Source organism: Ailuropoda melanoleuca, chromosome 1 (genome assembly GCF_002007445.2).
Source record: "Ailuropoda melanoleuca isolate Jingjing chromosome 1, ASM200744v2, whole genome shotgun sequence".
Classification (NCBI taxonomy): Eukaryota; Metazoa; Chordata; class Mammalia; order Carnivora; family Ursidae; genus Ailuropoda; species Ailuropoda melanoleuca.
The window spans coordinates 123,021,062-123,037,915 of record NC_048218.1 but is presented as its reverse complement, the minus strand read 5'-3'; the positions used below and the strand labels follow the sequence as shown (position 1 = coordinate 123,037,915).

General features: G+C 44.2%; 1 protein-coding gene across 5 annotated transcripts in view; it reads right to left on the bottom strand.

Annotated features, from left to right (window-relative positions):
• LOC100464472 (T cell receptor gamma constant 2) overlaps positions 1–13,744 on the bottom strand; it is a 41,638-nt gene extending 27,894 nt beyond the window's left edge. For 2 of the 5 annotated variants that reach the window (XR_004627028.1, XR_004627029.1), the window contains exons 1-2: positions 13,549–13,744; positions 13,145–13,453 (exon numbers count right to left, since the gene is read on the bottom strand). Coding sequence is in view for 3 of the 5 variants with exons in the window: in XM_034665897.1 (XP_034521788.1) it covers positions 13,145–13,453; positions 13,549–13,591 (352 nt within the window). In the remaining 2 variants the exon portion in view is untranslated. The remainder of the gene's footprint in view (positions 1–13,144; positions 13,454–13,548) is intronic. The other 3 variants (XM_034665907.1, XM_034665916.1, XM_034665897.1) reach the window with 2 other exon arrangements.
• Positions 13,745–16,854: the final 3,110 nt, after the last annotated feature.

The window sequence follows — 16,854 nt, the reverse complement described above, 5'->3', positions numbered from 1 at the left end:
GTGGCCAATTCAGTCCATTCTGCTGCTCTTTTGAGGATTAAATAAAATAATCGGTATAAAATATTTAGCACAGATAGCGTGAGAAGCTTAATCTGTCTTTTCATTCACTTCTTTCTAGAAAGTGTTCATGTTCTCTGACTCCATATTTCATTCAGGGGTCTTCTTACTTTTGTTTCTATAGATGTGTTAGGAGACAAGTGAGGTCCGGTTGAGACCCAGGCTCTCAGGTTCCTCCCCCTGGAACCCAGCCCAGTCAGGAATCACAAAGGAAAGGGTGTGGGACACAAGATCCTGAGGTTGCCCTGGGAAGGGCTGACATGGCTGTGGGAGGAATTCATTCTGCTTCCATAGCGTCTCTGCACTTGATAGCACTGCCTGATTCTTAGAAGGAGAAACAGCATGAAAGTGTTGTCATGGTCTCAGGAACCAGAGGTGAACTGCATGCATGGTAACCATGTGCTCAGATATCCAAGTTACCAAAAGCATCGAGGTTTTCTGAAGTAAAGATCTTACCTCAACATTTGAAAGTGGACTCTCAGGACGTAGGGGAGGGGGTTTTGTAATTTCACACATGGCTTGTGTGTAACATTATTTGCTGAAAACTGGTGACCATCCATCTACTAATTACAGAATTTTATTCTCAGTCATGATTTTTAATTTTATTAATTTGTGAAAGACCTTTGCCATCTTTTCTTAACCAATAAAGGGAGCACGTGCTATCCTTCTTTTTAACCATCTGATCCGTATTTGGGATTTTTACTTTTCTTTCCACAGCCCCGGAGAACAAGGTCTCAGAGACATATCCTCCATGTTGCAGGCACCTGTTGCTCTCAGGGGTCTGTTCCAACGCAGAGTGTTCCTTTGTCCTGGTGTTGACCCCGAATGTGGAGTGAGGTGCTGCTTCTTCCTCTAGGATACGGGATGTACACCTTGGTGTCTCCCATACCCAAGTAACTGCCATATACTTAGGGATAGAACAGTCAGTAGATTCCTTCAGGATGGCCACAGGGTGGTGATAAAGGCATGGGATTTTTATTTGACAGATCATTCCACTTCTGAAAAATGGTAATGTCCATGAATAAAACTGGAAGTAATAATAAGAAATAATTACATAATCTTTATACCCCTTTCCTGTCTTCATTCTGAACCATGCAGGTACTAGAAATCTCTCTACAGTGTATTAACAAACAAATGGATTTTCCTTTGCACCATTCACTGTGTATCTTCAGCGTTCCCAGACAGCCTCATTTGGTGGGATATTGGTTCAAACTGCTTTGATTTGCACCATATTGCTGATACCACATGGGGCTCACTGTGTGAGCAGAATCTAAGATGTCTGCCTGCAGAGTTCCGGAAACACCGCAGAGGGAGCGGCTCAGGCTGCCACCCAGCTGCGCAGCCTCCGTGGTCGCCCGTATGGAGCAGGATGTGGGTGGGTCAGACCTGAGGACGGTTCTTGTGCAGCTTCTCTTGGCAACGCTGATGCTGTGGGTCCCAATCCAGCAGTCACAGTAGTACACGGCCTCGTCTTGTTTCCTTAAGAAATTTATTTTCAAGGTTGAAGTAGAAATTTGTTGTGCTTCCCACTTAAGTGACTGTAAGTAAGCTTTATTGAGACAAACGTGAGATATTATCTCCCTGATCTGGTTTCTGCCAGTCCCGGTGCATGGCTCCTTTGTTAACGTCCTCAGTGGGCACTTTTTTTTTTTTTTAAGATTTTATTTATTTGACAGAGAGAGAGAGACAGCCAGCGAGGGAACACAAGCAGGGGGAGTGGGAGAGGAAGAAACAGGCTCATAGCCGAGGAGCCTGATGTGGGGCTCGATCCCATAACGCCGGGATCATGCCCTGAGCAGAAGGCAGACGCTTAATAGCTGTGCCACCCAGGCGCCCCATCAGTGGGCACTTTTTAAGATATTTGGCTAAGCTCCTCTCTTGTTATAGAAAATGACATTGCAGGATGCTTCGTCTTTACCTGCCCTGGGTCAACTGCAAGCAAAGAAGAGAACTTTGCATGAACAAATGGTATGGGAAAAGGCAATCACGTGATATGGATGCTTACAGTTTTCATTCTATAGGTCAGGACAGTGAGATACAGAAGAGTGATGGGTGACTCAACAGAAGTCATGGGGCTGCTAAGTAGGACATGTACGTAAAGATCTTCCTTGAAGAAACTTAGAGAAAATGGATAAAGATGAAGATAAAAATCCCTACGAGCATCTTACCACAAGCAACAACTCTCTCCATTATGGTGTGTGGAGTTCTAGATTTCTTCTTTGCAGATACATGGACATAAATATTATTTTGGGGACTACAGAGACCTCAGTGAGTCACAGGTGCATATGCACAGGGTTTTGTATTCTTCTTGTTTCTGTTCACTTCATATTCTGAGCATCTCCCCATGTCACTGAAGCAGTTTTTCATATCTGAGGCTATGAACTGTTTATGTCTGTCACTCAGAAGCTGCCTGAAACTGTGCAAATTTCATAATCTCTTTCTGTCTTGAAATCTTCACCTGAAAATGGGTGAGACAACACTCCTACCTCAGAAGTTAGTGCACATTAAATACTGAGAGTATTCAGCCTTAATTTAATAACGCAGGTTCTGGAATATAGTAATTTTTTATAATAATTATATATTATTATTACTACCATCATGTCTCAAATTTAACATTCCCATACCCTCAACTATTATTGTTTTCATCAACTTTCATTGTGAAAATTCTTTAGTGACCATTTTGAAGTAGTAACCTGAAAAATCAGTCACACGTATTATTTGTATTTTATTTTTCTACATTTATTTTTCCATGTTCCTCTTTCCTCTATCCTTCCTTCAGCAAAGATTTTTGCTTGCCATTTATAATTACCAAGTGGTTTTCTCTAGATGTTTGCATGTATTAAAACGTGAAGCAGTTCTGCCTAAAACTTCTGTCTGGCTCTGTCACATACCATGTGGAGCTGACGTAAACAGTGGTTTGGGTCGTGCCTGCGGAGAAAGGAGAGGAAGAAGCCAGGATGGCTGGGTTTTCCTCCTGAGGCAGCTGCCCCATTGTCCCTGCTTTCCAATAAATACCATTTCTGAAGTGATCCACACTGGGCTGTTGAGGGTTGGGGAGGTGGAGGACAGTAGACCAGAAGGCCAATGGTCTACAACTAAGAGGACTGACTTCCTCTGCAGGAAGATGCCTCCTGGGAATGTGAAGGAGGAGGAGAAGGAGAAGAGACACAGGGCCACTCCGGAAGGAGGCCCCTGCTTCACCATTGCTGCTAAGCATTTCCTTCCAGACCTGTGTGGTTATGTGTGTGTATGTGTGTCCCTATGTGAGTGAGTGTGCATGTGTGTGTGTGCATATATGTGTGTCTGTGTATGTGGTGTATGAAGAAGGGTTGGCACTTGTGTGAGTGTGTCTAATTGGGAGAGTCCACACTTTCTACATGACTTTAGCTCAAGGAAGGCTGAGAAACAGTATCTGACATTTTTCTTTCCTATACTGGGAATGAATCCATTCTTTCACTAAGATCCATAAGGTGGGGAATTCCCTGGACCTAGACAAGGTTTCAGATGCTGGGAGCCAAGAAGGGAGAAAAATGGCCACTTCAGATACATTCATGGAAAAAATGTGTTTTCTTTTCATTAATTATTTCAAAGAGGGAAGTAAACAAGCAGAATTTATCTTGTATTCATTATTTTAAACACTTCTGTAAAACAGAAATGCTATTTTCTTTAGTTTTCATAACATTAATAGCTCACAATATTGAAGGCATTTCCACGTGGTAGGTGCTGTGCTACAAACTTGTTGGTTCCATTATCTCAGTTAATCTTCACAAAATGGGTGATTTTATTATTGTTCCCATCTTTCAGATGAGAAAATGGAGGATTTTGACACACCAACCATTTTTTCGGAGCTCTGATGGGAGTGAGTGACAGATAGTAATTTGCACCAGAGAATCTATGTTTGTAACCCACATTCTTAAACAAAATACTTTATTTCTTCCATATGTACTTATTATAACAGAATATAGTATATACTATTGTGTAATAAGAATGTGTATACATGTATATGTATATATGTATGTATATAGGTGTCTGTGTATATATATTTCTCTCAAGGTTCTAGAATGCCTGTTTAGGATTTGTTACAGGAAATACTCTAAATTTGCTTCCTCAATAATGCTTCCTGACATTCATTGATTCACACATGAATTCAGGAAGTGCGTACAGAGGCCGCCCTAGAGACGAGGATTGTGCGGACCCTGGCGAGGTCAGGCACCAGAGACAAGGGTCTTACTTGGGAGTGCTTGTATTCCAGCAGCACTTGCATTCATCTTCCTTCATTTGGTGCCACACCTGTTCCTCACAGTCAGGTCTATGACCTCAGTCATATGCCCTCCATCCATTTCAAACCCCTTGTTATGAAGCCAGTGTCATCCATACTGGAAAATTAGGACAAAGAACTGATTGTTCCTGACTCAGGCTGTTCTCAATAACCCCAGACAGCAGCTCTCATCAGGACGCAATCAGGTCCTTGGGAAGTTGGAGCTGGAGGCTGGCATCCTGCAAACGCAACTACTAACTGTCTGCTGCTTTCCCCCTTGTTGTAGGACTGAGGTACCTGTCAGGGAGCACAGGGTGGGGGCTGAGCTTGAGGCTGGGTCTAGGGCTGAGGTTGTCCATGTGGAAAGGGGGAGAGTCCAGAACTGAAGGAATCCAGAGATTCCTGGGGCTGACTGTCTGGCTCCTCTAAGACTTTGTACATTTGCACGTGGCTTCATCTACTGTGTTCTGTGGACTGCATAGAAAGAATCCCAGTGGTGGAGACGGGAAGTCTCAGTGCTGCCTGTTTATTGTTCTCATCTTACTGTCTCCGAGCAGGTGTTATAAAAGACCAGATATGTATCAGATACCCAAAGCCTGATTCTTTTTTTTTTTTTTTGATAGCAATAAATGACTAAGGGGCAGGTGCAATGTTGAGTATGGTAATAAATGCAATTATCCTCTTTTTCTACAATGGATATAGATATTTCTGGTTGTATCATTTTGGCTACTAACTGGAAAGAGGGAGAGAGTGAGGGAGAAACAGAGAGAACAGATTTTTCCTCAAAATATTCAGAGCAGGTGTTAAGGAATTTCTTAATGTTCTCATATAATTTGAAGAGATGGAAGCATGAATTTATTAACTCAGAGAAAAATGATGGATGGCCGTCTTGTCTACCCAGGCTTTGCCTCTATGGACAAGGTGGAGATCTGAGAACCCTGACGGCCAGAGGATCAGATCAGTGCTAGTGCTTCAGTTCAGTGTATATGACTGCTGGTGTCGGGAAGGAAATAGTGGGTCAAGCAGAGGCCACCATTCCATGCAATTTCTATTGAGATTTCTGATTTGTTTGGAGAATATTGGTCAGGTTTTAGCAAAAACAATCCCACCAGTCCATTTCAGGATAGTTAGATGGGAGTAAATGGATACAGACATAAATGATAGAAACAGAGGTGGGGATAGAGACATAGGCATAGATATGTAGATAGAGACATAGACATAGATATGTAGATAGAGACATAAATGGAGACAGAGATCAAGACAGAGATGGAGACAGAGACTGACAGATAAGTAGACACAGGCATATCTAGTGCAGATAGAAATATTGCAAATGTGACTCAAGGAAGACTTTTCTAAATTATTGTCCCAATTATTTCATGCTAAGGATATATAGAGACATGTGAAATTTAAAGGAAGTACTGATGATAATATTGAGTTCTCCTCCAGGCTGGGTGCTAAGCATCTTGGATTTCTCATCTCATCATCTCACACCAGTCGCTGGGGTGGGAGCACCTCTGCTCCACAGAAGACAGCTCTGGATATGCCCCAGCTGACCTCCTCCTCTGACCCCACAGTCTGGGACCCCCGGGGTCTATGCAAACACCGGCTTTTTTTGTTGTTGCCATTTTACCGCATTTCTCATGACTGTCGGTTTCTCTCAAGGCTTTGAATTATAAAATTTGGTTCCTAGATTCAAACAATAGTATTTTCCTTGGTTCTTTGATAACACTCTTTGTGGATTAGTTTATCTTATTTTTAGAGTCAGGAAGCTTCATAGATTAAGTTTTTTAAAACCCTGTATCTTATCTACATAACTCTATGTAGTTACTAACTCCTGAACAAAGTCTCTGTAGCACAGGAGTCTCCTTTTTAACTAATTAAAAAAGGCACCGACTTGGCAGAATAATTAGAAAAAGGCACTTTTTCTCCAGGCTGACACAGCCCTGCTCAGGGTATAGAGGGGGGGTGGACATGGGGTGGATTCTGTCCCCATTGTGTCCTCACGCAGACACCTTCGAGCAAAGCACACTGGTTAGAACAGACAGAGGCTACAACTCCGGGCGTGTTGCAGGGGAGGGAAGTGTCATTATTGTTAATAACTTATATATGTCATCTCTTCCTCATTCTGATATTGGAGGGAGTTGCTAACCTTACCAATTGAAAGCATTTTCTCCTTTGTCATGTTCCCCATCCGTTCTGTTTCTCTCTCTGTCTCCTGCTTATGCTGAGGATGACATCACTACACATGGGAGGAGAGTAAGCGCTTACAGTCTAGGATGAATGTTGCCCTGTTGGTCTTTAGGATTTGGCCTCCTTGTTAGAACTCTTGTGCAATTATCAGCCCTGATTCCACAGCTACTGACTCACATACGCCACACCATGGAATATAAAGTTTCCACCCTGCACCTTCTCCTCTAAATCCCAGGCAGTGCCTGCTCTTGTACCCTCCAGCTCCCTGACTGACGCTCTTAGGGGCCCTGAGAGACATCCTGCATGTGAAGCCTGTGGGGAAAGTCAGTGCTGGTTTGGGTTGGTATTTGCAAGTGCCACCATTGCCCTATTGCAGAAGGTTGACATCAGCCAGATATTCTCAGAGTCTCCCTCCATGTGTTTTGGGCTTCTGTTGAAGAAGTTTTTACCCTTTCTGGGTTATGACCCTCAGAGACAAGGGAACCAGAAAGGTGCTTGCTCTCTCCCCAGCATCTCACACTACATCCCAGCCTTGAGTATTAGTCTCCTTCTGGGGTTCATGCTAATTTGGCTTACACCACACCCCCACTTTTCTGCATCTAGAATCCAGTGAAATTCTGTGTTCCTAATTTGCCAGGCTTGCCTGACAATACATAAGTAGGAGATTTGGAAATTTAGAAAATCCCATTCTTTTCAATTAAATCTGACTTTCAAGCTCAGTATCTCATGATTAACTTGAGAAATGAGCTTGTTCTGGGCACAGCTACCATGTCCTTTCATGGGTGGTATTTCTCATGGCTTAGCCTAAACCGAGGAAGGGCTCCAGGTGACATGATGTATGTGGAGAGTAAAACTATGCCACCTACGAATTTCCAAAACGCCATCCTCATTGAACGTTTTGATCATTCACTTAAGTCTGTCTGTGGGGTTTTGAGCATGACTGTATATTTGACCTATGATACTTTCCACTAAACTATTTCACGAAACAGAGACAATATGTGATATTCTTAGCCTATTTCATTCCACTAGCAGGAAGAGTTCTGGGGCAAACTGTCTAGAAGGGGAACTCTTCCAGATGTCTGCCTACTGTGACCCTTTAGGAATGGCTTCTTGAGTGACCAGTCATACTGTCCCGACCAGGATCTGCTGTGCTGGGGGGCAGGCCTGGGACAACCCATATTTGCTCACAAATACCAGAGTATATTCCTGTCAAGTTAAACACTAAGGGAATTCAAAGTGCCCCAATAGAATATTGAAACTGCATGAACTATTTGTTTGGAAACGTTTCTGTTCCTGTCTAAGCATCAATTCTTTCTTCCCTGAAATAGGTGTGTTTGCAGGATTTTTAAGGTCAGCACATGATTCCCTTGAGAAGCTTACATCTAGCAAATTATCTGGCAGCTAAATCGATATGAATTCCATTTGTTCATTGTCTCCCCTTTCAGGCTGAGCTTTTCACAATTACTGAAAATCTCTGAGCACCTTACATCTCCCTGAGATACTCAGACCATTTCAAGATACAGTCTTTAAATAGGAATGCAAATCAATAGGAAATTATGTCAAAACAGACATTTAGGGCAGGCTTAGTGATATCTGTGGGGGTACCTTGAGAGCCATCGGACTCCCTTTCCTCTTTCCTCTGATACTGAGGCATTACATAAGCATATAAAGTCCTTAATACAACCCCTACCTAGTACAGAAGGAGTTCTAAGAAAAAAATAGCTATTATTAAAATCTTATCAGAACAATGTATTTATTAAATTTCAAAAAGAACTTAATTCTTTGTCTTTGACAAGCAAAGGAAAGCAACCAAAGAAATCTGTTGACCTGTGGACTACAAATGCTAATTCTACCACTTTGAGAATATAACTACAGATTTTTGGTAACTCTTTGGTAACTTCAATTTAGAAGTTAAAAAAAATCAAGGCAACAGAACTTACAGTAGATAAGAATGGTCAGTTTGTGACTAAAACAGTTAAATGGTGACTCATAGATGGCGGGAAACTACATGGAGGAAGGACAGAAAAAATAGATCAATTATAACAAATGTGAGAGGCTGGATTTTAGTTGACATTATGAAAGTGGCAGACATTTCTCTACTTTCTTTTCAGAAAAATTAGGATTGGTGCACTACTGAACACTTGTTTATTGTATTAAAGAACATAAAAAACACAGGGCTGGATTCATCATAATACTGGTTCATAAAGCCCCATAATCATTTATCTACACAGAGACCCCTTTATTTATTTTATTCTACTTAGGTGATAATGACTTACTCAATAACTTGGCAAATACCTCAGAATCCCTGATTCAAATGAAGAACAAAAGCATTAGAAGTAATCCACATTCTCCTCTCTACTATGTTCACCAACTAGAAAAGCACTGATGTTACTGATACTCTCTCAACACTTGTCCAGTTTCCTGTTTTCTTACTGAAGGAACAAAGCGCATCCTGTTCTGTAAGAGATGGGGCTTTGGTGGCTTTGTGGAAAGAGAAATGAAAGGAATTAGGTAAAATCTTCCAACTCTGCAACTTGTTTTACCTATTTGGGGGCAAATATAACCCATTTATGTGACTGTCTACTTGATGTTTATTCTCTCACTCCTCCAGATGGACAGTCTACCTCTCGTTACCGTGCCCTGGGCATGACGGGGTGGGCACTCGGGGACAGCACACATGGTTTCCCTAGTCTCTGGTTGCTGTTCGGGAGCAGCTAATGGAAGCATCAGCAGAGACTGAGAAGTGGGAGAGAGTGAGCTTCGGGTTCCTCCCTGAAGGGGGCCTGCATCCTCACAGGGGCCAAATACAGGTGCAAGTGGGAGAGGCCATTTCCTTTTATACCGGTCAAGCCACAAGAGGAATGTGTTTCTTTTTTCCCAGGGCTCTGGAGCCACAATCTTGGAAATCTTGTGCCCAAGAAGAAATGCTTTTGTCAGGTGACATGGTGATGGTTCTCTGAGCTTCAATTTCCATTGGCCAACTTCCCACTGGAAATCAGAGCAAAGAGTCCCATTACTGTAATCCACAAGGGTTAAGTTCCTGGGGCAGAGCAATGCGGACAAAGGTGGAGCACTGATCCTGAGGAGGAAACAGAAGATTTCACAAAATCCACCCTTTGTGCCCCTCAGCGTCCATGCTTGTTCTTTGGGGGGAAATCCATGCCCCCACAGCAGGGGACACAGAGGGTTCTAGCTGAAAGTCTGTTTTCTTCTCAGCCTCCAGATGAGCATGTAAGGCTGACTTTCTAGCAACTCCCATGAACAGTAGCAGATCATGTTTTCAGGAAATAAAAGTGCGAAACAACTACGTTGAACAAAACTATGGTTGTGTGCAATTCTGCTGGAGGTGATCTCATACCTGTTTCTGCATCTGGACAAAAGAGACATAAAGAAACCAAAGAACTTGTAGTATAATATCAACAAGAAGTCCAAGGATTTGTGCCCCTCTCTGTAGTACTTGGTATCTGTCCTACACAGGGGAAAAGACACATTCTGCCCAAGAAGCGACTCTGAGCTCTCCAAGCATGAACCTGGTGTCTAACTTGGCAGACAGAGTCAGTAGGAATCAGCAGAGAAAACAAGATTTCGTTTTGTAAATGAAGCAGATGTTGTTGGACAAGATGGGACAAATCGTGGTCAAGACAGAGGCTATTATACGCATTTCTAACCATCAGATCTCACATAGTATGTCTACGTGCTCAATAATATGCAAGAATATTAATACTAAGTAACGTGAATTCTTTTTAACAATAAATTTTAAAATAAAAATCAAAACCTTACAAGTTGTCTATGAAACAATAAGGGTATGGAAGTGACATAGTAAAAGCTCTCCTCGTTCCAATGTTTAGAAGTGACCTCTCCAAGTTGTGCCCTTTCCTCTACCAGAGACTGAGTCCCTGACGCATTCTGGGGGTGGAACACTAAGAACACCTGACAGAAAAGAGTCTGCATAGATTTCCAGGTGTGCCCAGAAATTTTCAGAATTCTGATTTTTAGATGACGACGCTGAGGTAACAGATATGACTTTTCCACAGTACTGGTGTGTGTGATCATTGGGAATGGATAACATAACTATGGAAACTATGTTTTTTTTAGATGTTCTTAGACTTTAATCACCATTAAGTTCATAATATACTGTTGCTTCTATTACTCAAAATCATTGTGTCTCACCCACCTCAGGAATGAAATAAATGAGTTGAGCCCAAATCATCAGGGTATTTCAACCATGCATCTATGCAAATTCCCCCACCTATGAGGTAATGTGAGCCCCTCTCTCATAGTCAAAATGTCCATGTCACTTCAACAGACATTAATGGAGTCACCACTGTACTGGGTCCCGTACATCTAACACGATGCTTTCAGTGTTGTTAGAATCTGCCATGTAGGGGCGCCTGGGTGGCGCAGTCGTTAAGCGTCTGCCTTCGGCTCAGGGCGTGATCCCGGCGTTCCGGGATCAAGCCCCAAGTCGGGCTCCTCCGCTGGGAGCCTGCTTCTTCCTCTCCCACTCCCCTGCTGTGTTCCCTCTCGCTGGCTGTCTCTCTGTCACATTAAAAAAAAAAAAAAAAAGAATCTGCCATGTAAACAACCATTTAATTAGCAAACATTTACTTAGGATGGGAGGGCTGGTTGGTCTCTGGCTGGTTTGGCTTTACTGCGTGTGGCCAAAGTGTCTTTGGTGAAGCTCACCTTAGCCACAAGGAGAAGGGTAGGAGGTAAGAAATTACTCCAAATATGGGCTTATTCCCCCCCCCACAGGGGTTGTTTACTACATGTCCAAGGTCACTGTCCTCTCAGGATGTAACTCAAAGGCATGTTGAAAACTGTGATTTACATTGACTTGGGATGACTTCTCATGACAGCGTTTTCATATTTAGCTGATTTCTCTCTAACCAAACTATAGTAGTCAGGTCTCAGTCACTATTCTGTGGAGTCAGGCACTGAGAGGAAAGGGTTCAGGTGTCCTGGGAAATGGGAAAGACAAATGAAGGAAAATCCTCAAAACAGAGCAAAGGTAAGTTTCTGCCCCTCCTCCCCCACCTTTTCCTGCACCTGCTGGAGGTCTTAGCCTTGACCCAGCCTTCAGTAGAGGGTAGGGGTGTTCCTTGGGCTCTTTCTCTGCCCTGCATGTCCTAAATACAAATCTTTCACCCCAAAAACAGAAGCTCAGGGAGATAGATGAAGAGTTAATGAATCTGAGGGACCAGTTTCCTTCAGGTCATGTAGACTTCCCTTTCAGTAATCATGTTTACCAATGGTATTAACTTGTACATAGAATTTGAATTTTCTATTGAAAATGCATTTAATTCAGCTTAGATCTCCTAAGAGAGCTTTTTCTTCTTGCCCACATAGGACAGCAAGGGGTTTCCTGGTTGGGACTGGAGGGTCAGTAGCGTAGCTTTTCTTTCCTCTTTCTTCTGTTTTCTTTCTTTTTCTTTCTTTCTTTCTTTCTTTCTTTCTTTCTTTCTTTCTTTCTTTCTTTCTTTCTTTGCCAAGAAGTTGACTAGCTTTATAAGATGCCAGTGAACATAGTGATATCCTATTGGTATAATTTTGCTTTAATACAGAAATCACGTATTAAATAATGTCCCATTATTGTGACAGTTAAACCACCTCATTTTATAGAGGAGAGAACAGAGGTCCAGGGAATCTGGTCACAGAATCCCATATGGAGTAGCGTTCGGGGAGAAGCAGAGGGCTGAGGCCCCGGTCTCACCCAGGGCTGATGCGTCAACCTGCGTGAGGGCCATGTCCCCCCATCAGCGTAAGGGCCAGGCGTGCCAGTGCACGAGGGTGCTGGGAAGTTAGAGAGAATGTTCTCTGTGCTTCTGCTCACTGAGTCTCCACTGCAGAGTAACCCGCAGTGGGTGGGGAAGCAGCTTAGACCCTAGAATCAGGAGATGACTTCCAATCTCAGCTTTCAAACATTTTATGGTAAATCTCCAGAGAATCCTTCATCCTTGAAATGATTTGCACAATATTTTATTCTATTCTTCACCGGAGATGGCCAGATTCTTCAATCACTGGCCTGTCACAGCTCTGTTCAGTAGAAATAAATATAAGTCACAATTTGAGACACATTTTCTAGCTGCTGCATTAAAAAAAAAAGTTAAAGAAACAAAATTCTAGGATCATTTTTACTTACTACGAGATATCCAAAATAGCATTTCAACATGTAATTAATAAAGAAATCACTTAAGAAGGTATTTCATCTTTTTTTTTAATAGTCTCCAGAATGTGACTTGTATATCACAAGCAGCCCATCTCAGCTTGGACTAGTGGACTAGCTACATTTCACGTGCTTAGGAGCCACGTGTGGCTAGTGGCTTGTGGCTCCTGCCGTGAGCAGCACAGATTCTGCTGCAGATGCTTCAGAAATGCCGCACTGAACGATCTTCAGAGAAGTCCCTCCAGACAGGACAGCTCCCTGGGTCCACGCCAGCCTGGGCACCGGGGGTCCTGAGCCTCCAGGGTTCTGTGCAGTCGCCCCCCGTGGAGGGGGCATTAGCGAGAGTCCGGGGTGCTGAGGTCTGACCCCAGGGCAACCCCAGGAACCCAGACACAGTGGACAGTGCCAGACATGCAGGGTCCTGGGAGACAGAGAGCTTTTTGCTCAGGGACCTGGTCCCAGTGCAGGGCTGTGCGCTTCCCAGGCAGCGCAGTAGTACACGCCCTCGTCGCTCTTCTCCAGCTTCAGCACAGACAGGTTACAGCTGTAGCCATCCCTGCCCTTCTTGGCATTGACTTTGTCTGCTTTCAGGACCAAATCCCTCCTTGCAAATGACCCAGACACGTCAAAGTAGAGGAGCCTCTGTGGGGCACTACCCTCCTGGTAGCGGTACCAGTGGATGTAGCTGACCCGGGTGTCGACTTTGCATGGCAGGCTGGCCGTCTTGCCCAACCGCTCCACGACCACATCTGGCTGATCCAGCTTGAGCCCTGCTCCACTGCCTGAAGGGGGAGAGGGAGACAGTGGTGAGACAGGGATGGCAGGGGGACTCAGGGCCTCCCCTGTACCCTGCACGGGGGAACGAGTCGGGACTTACCAGGAAACAGGAGGGCGCACAGGATGGCAAGGGGACCCAGCATGGTTCTGCTTCCCAACTGGTGGAGAGAAGCGCAGGGTGACCCCACGACTGCACCTGCTGGGAGGAGACTGGCTGGCTGGTGGCAGAGGGCAGATTAAGATCTGAGCCTCTGCTTCCCTGAGGCACCTGCAGGTACTGGTGAGAGAAAGGCAGGAGGGAGGGAGGGAGGAAGAGAGGGAGGGAGGGAGGGAGGGAGGGAGGAGCCAGAGGGCTGGGAGAGGTCTGACCACAAGGGGATGGTGAGGGACCATCAATGGTCAAGACGCTAGAAACACTGAAGAATGTTAGTGCAACGAGAGCACCAGCGATAACAGCAATCCCTGATTGGAGATCCACTGCACTGAGCACTGCAGTAACTGGTTACTGCTCATTGTTTGATCACATCCTAAAAACCACCCTGTGGGATGAATGCTAATACCCTCAATTTAGAAATGGGGAAAGCCTGGCTAGTATTTTAAGCAACCTTCCAAGGCAGCATGCCTAAGGGGAATAGGTGATGGGGATGTGAGCCAGGTCTGCCTGGACACAAATCTCAAGCCTCAAAGGGCCACTCGGTACTGACTGAGCACTGGGTGTGCAGGCTGCTCGGGACGCAGGGGCAGCACAGAGCAGAGATCCTGCTGGAAAGGCAGCAGCCCCCTGAGCTGGCATTGCAGCATTTCTCCCGGCGGTCTCCTCGGAAGATGGAAATGCCCTAACGTGACATGATAGCTGTGTCGTGTTGGACAAGCTAGTTCTCCTCCTTGTCCTCACATTTCAGAGCGAGCTCATTAAGTTGCATGCGGAGTAAGCAGGGTGTGTGAGCAAAGCATGTGTCCTGTCCTGGACGCACAGAACAAGCTCAGGAAATCCTGGGGACTGGTGTTTCACCTTAAAACTGGACTGGTTGCATAGACGATTCCTGGGGTCCTCATAGTGTAGAATTATAGGGAATATTACAGTCATGGGAAATCAGGGATGTGATTGTGTGTGTGTGTGTGTGTGTGTAGACAGAGAGAGAGAATGAGTTTCTGTCAAGCTCTAAAGAGTAAGGGGCCATGAGGAAACTTTCAGGGAGTTTATAGAACTCCAGATTCTCTCACATGCCAGGGAGAAGGGAGTATAAGCTGTTCTTGGAGAGCAGTCATTCAGGTAAAGTGCTGGATCTCTGAATGTAGTAGAGATTCTTCTAGTACTCCTGAATTAATAGTTGCTTGTCTTTCATGACAGACTATTTTTTCTAAGGTTGTAAAAAGATTACAACAGACTTTTCTTAAAGGCTATAACAGAACATATATATAACATATATATAACATATATAATATATATATTATAATAATATAACAGATTATTATTAAATAATAATACAAATACACTTAATTGAATGTCAAGCATCGTGCATATTGATTACTTCCCTGCAAGCTTAAAGCATGAGTTACTCATCCCATTTTGCAGATGACACAGAGGCTTATGGAGATTGAGTAACATACTTGAGATTGCCCAGCTAAGATAACACCAAGAACGTCACGTCAGCCAGGCTTGTGGCTGAGATATTTGTAATTCAAGAATTAATTTTGTCCTCTTTGAGCTGTTGCTTTGAATGCAAACTGTGCTCTTGATTTCAATAATGAGCTTCCTGCTGAAAAACGCTATTTTGCTTGTTCCTTACACTGTCTTCTAGCTCCCCCTGCTGGCCATTGCAGGTATATCATGCACCTGATCGTCCTCTATTGCTCCCCAGTAAATGAGTCTATTACAGCAAAGATCAGCTTAGTGAGTAGAAGGGCCCAGAAACACTAGGCAGGAAACTTGTTTTTCCAATTGTGTACTCAGTGTGCTTGGTAGTTTTAGGTCAATGGTTCATCCTTGCAAGGCCCCCATTGCCCCAGCTTCAAATGAGAGAATTGACTGATATGCTTGGTGTCCTATGTACCTGTGAAAACTACAGAGATTTGCTTGTGAATAGTGCATATTTACATTTATACAAATGGCACACCATTCCCATCCACCCATGTCTGTCCATCTGTCTGTCCCCCAGTCCACTGCTCCTCGGTGCTGCTCCTGGTGCCACTGGCTGCAGCCACTGCATAAATTCATGCACCGACAGTGACAGACACTCGTCTGGCTCCCAGACTGGCTGTCACCAGAAAGGCTATCGCCCACAGCTCAGGGCTCTGCACGCGGGCAGCAAGCAGATCCCCAGGAATCTCATCCCAGGGATGCGGGTCCCAGGAAACACACACACACGTTCTCCATAAACACGGCCCGTGTTGTGTTTTCCGACAGTGACGTGTTTACCAGCCTGACAGCTCCCATTCGGGATCACATTGTTCGAGGAAGTTATGGGTTCCTGGGTGATGAGGAGGAAGCCGAGGGTCTGTGTATCCCTGGTGTCCACGGAGGGTCTCCCTCAAAGAGGAGCTTCTCCGTGGGCTGCAGGAGCAGCGATGGGAGGCCGGCTCGCAGAGGCTCCAGCACACCGCAGAGTCAGGCCCCCCGCGCTGTGGCCGGGCCCCCATGTCCTGCCTGGGAGCCCTGGAGTCAACGCTCCCACTGCTGTTTCTCAGCTCCTCGTCTGCAGACAGGAAAACCTGCAGCTGCCTCACAGGCTCATGAAGATGAACTAATGTACCACGTGCAGAACAGTAAGGAGCGGGCCCGGCTGATAAAGTCTGTTAGTTATTATTATTTACTAATATAATTTACTGTTAACAGTAATTGATTAATATTATATATGAATACAAGTAAAGAAATGATGACATTAACATTAAATTAGTAAAATTGAGATTATACTAATTATTTCTAGTTACTTATGACTTGAATGAATTTAGTCTCTTAGATATTTATCCTTTCTGAGTTTTAGCCATTACAAACATCCTCAGCTAATCTATTATCTGAACTTTGTCTAAAGCACTTTCATTAACTAGAGATTCTCAATTTTGTAGTCATTCTCTTGTGGACAATATACTTTGCATACTATGGAGTATTGTTTAAGAAAACGTGTCCCTCTCCCACCCCGTGAAAGCATTCTCTTATTCCTCGTGATGTTCAGGTTGAGATTCGAATCTGGGCTGATCCTGCGTCAGCGTGTCTGGACTTCTGTGAACCCATCATCCCTCAGTCTGTCCTTTATTTGCTCCTTGCACGTGTACAGACGATCCCTGCAGCCGATTCAGAACACAGAGCAAGTCGGTAGAGACTTTATCAGTTACTGGGGAAATGAAGAAGGGAGTTATATGGATTTTACATGGAATTCAGTAAAAACCCGAGGGGGTGCTGGCAGAG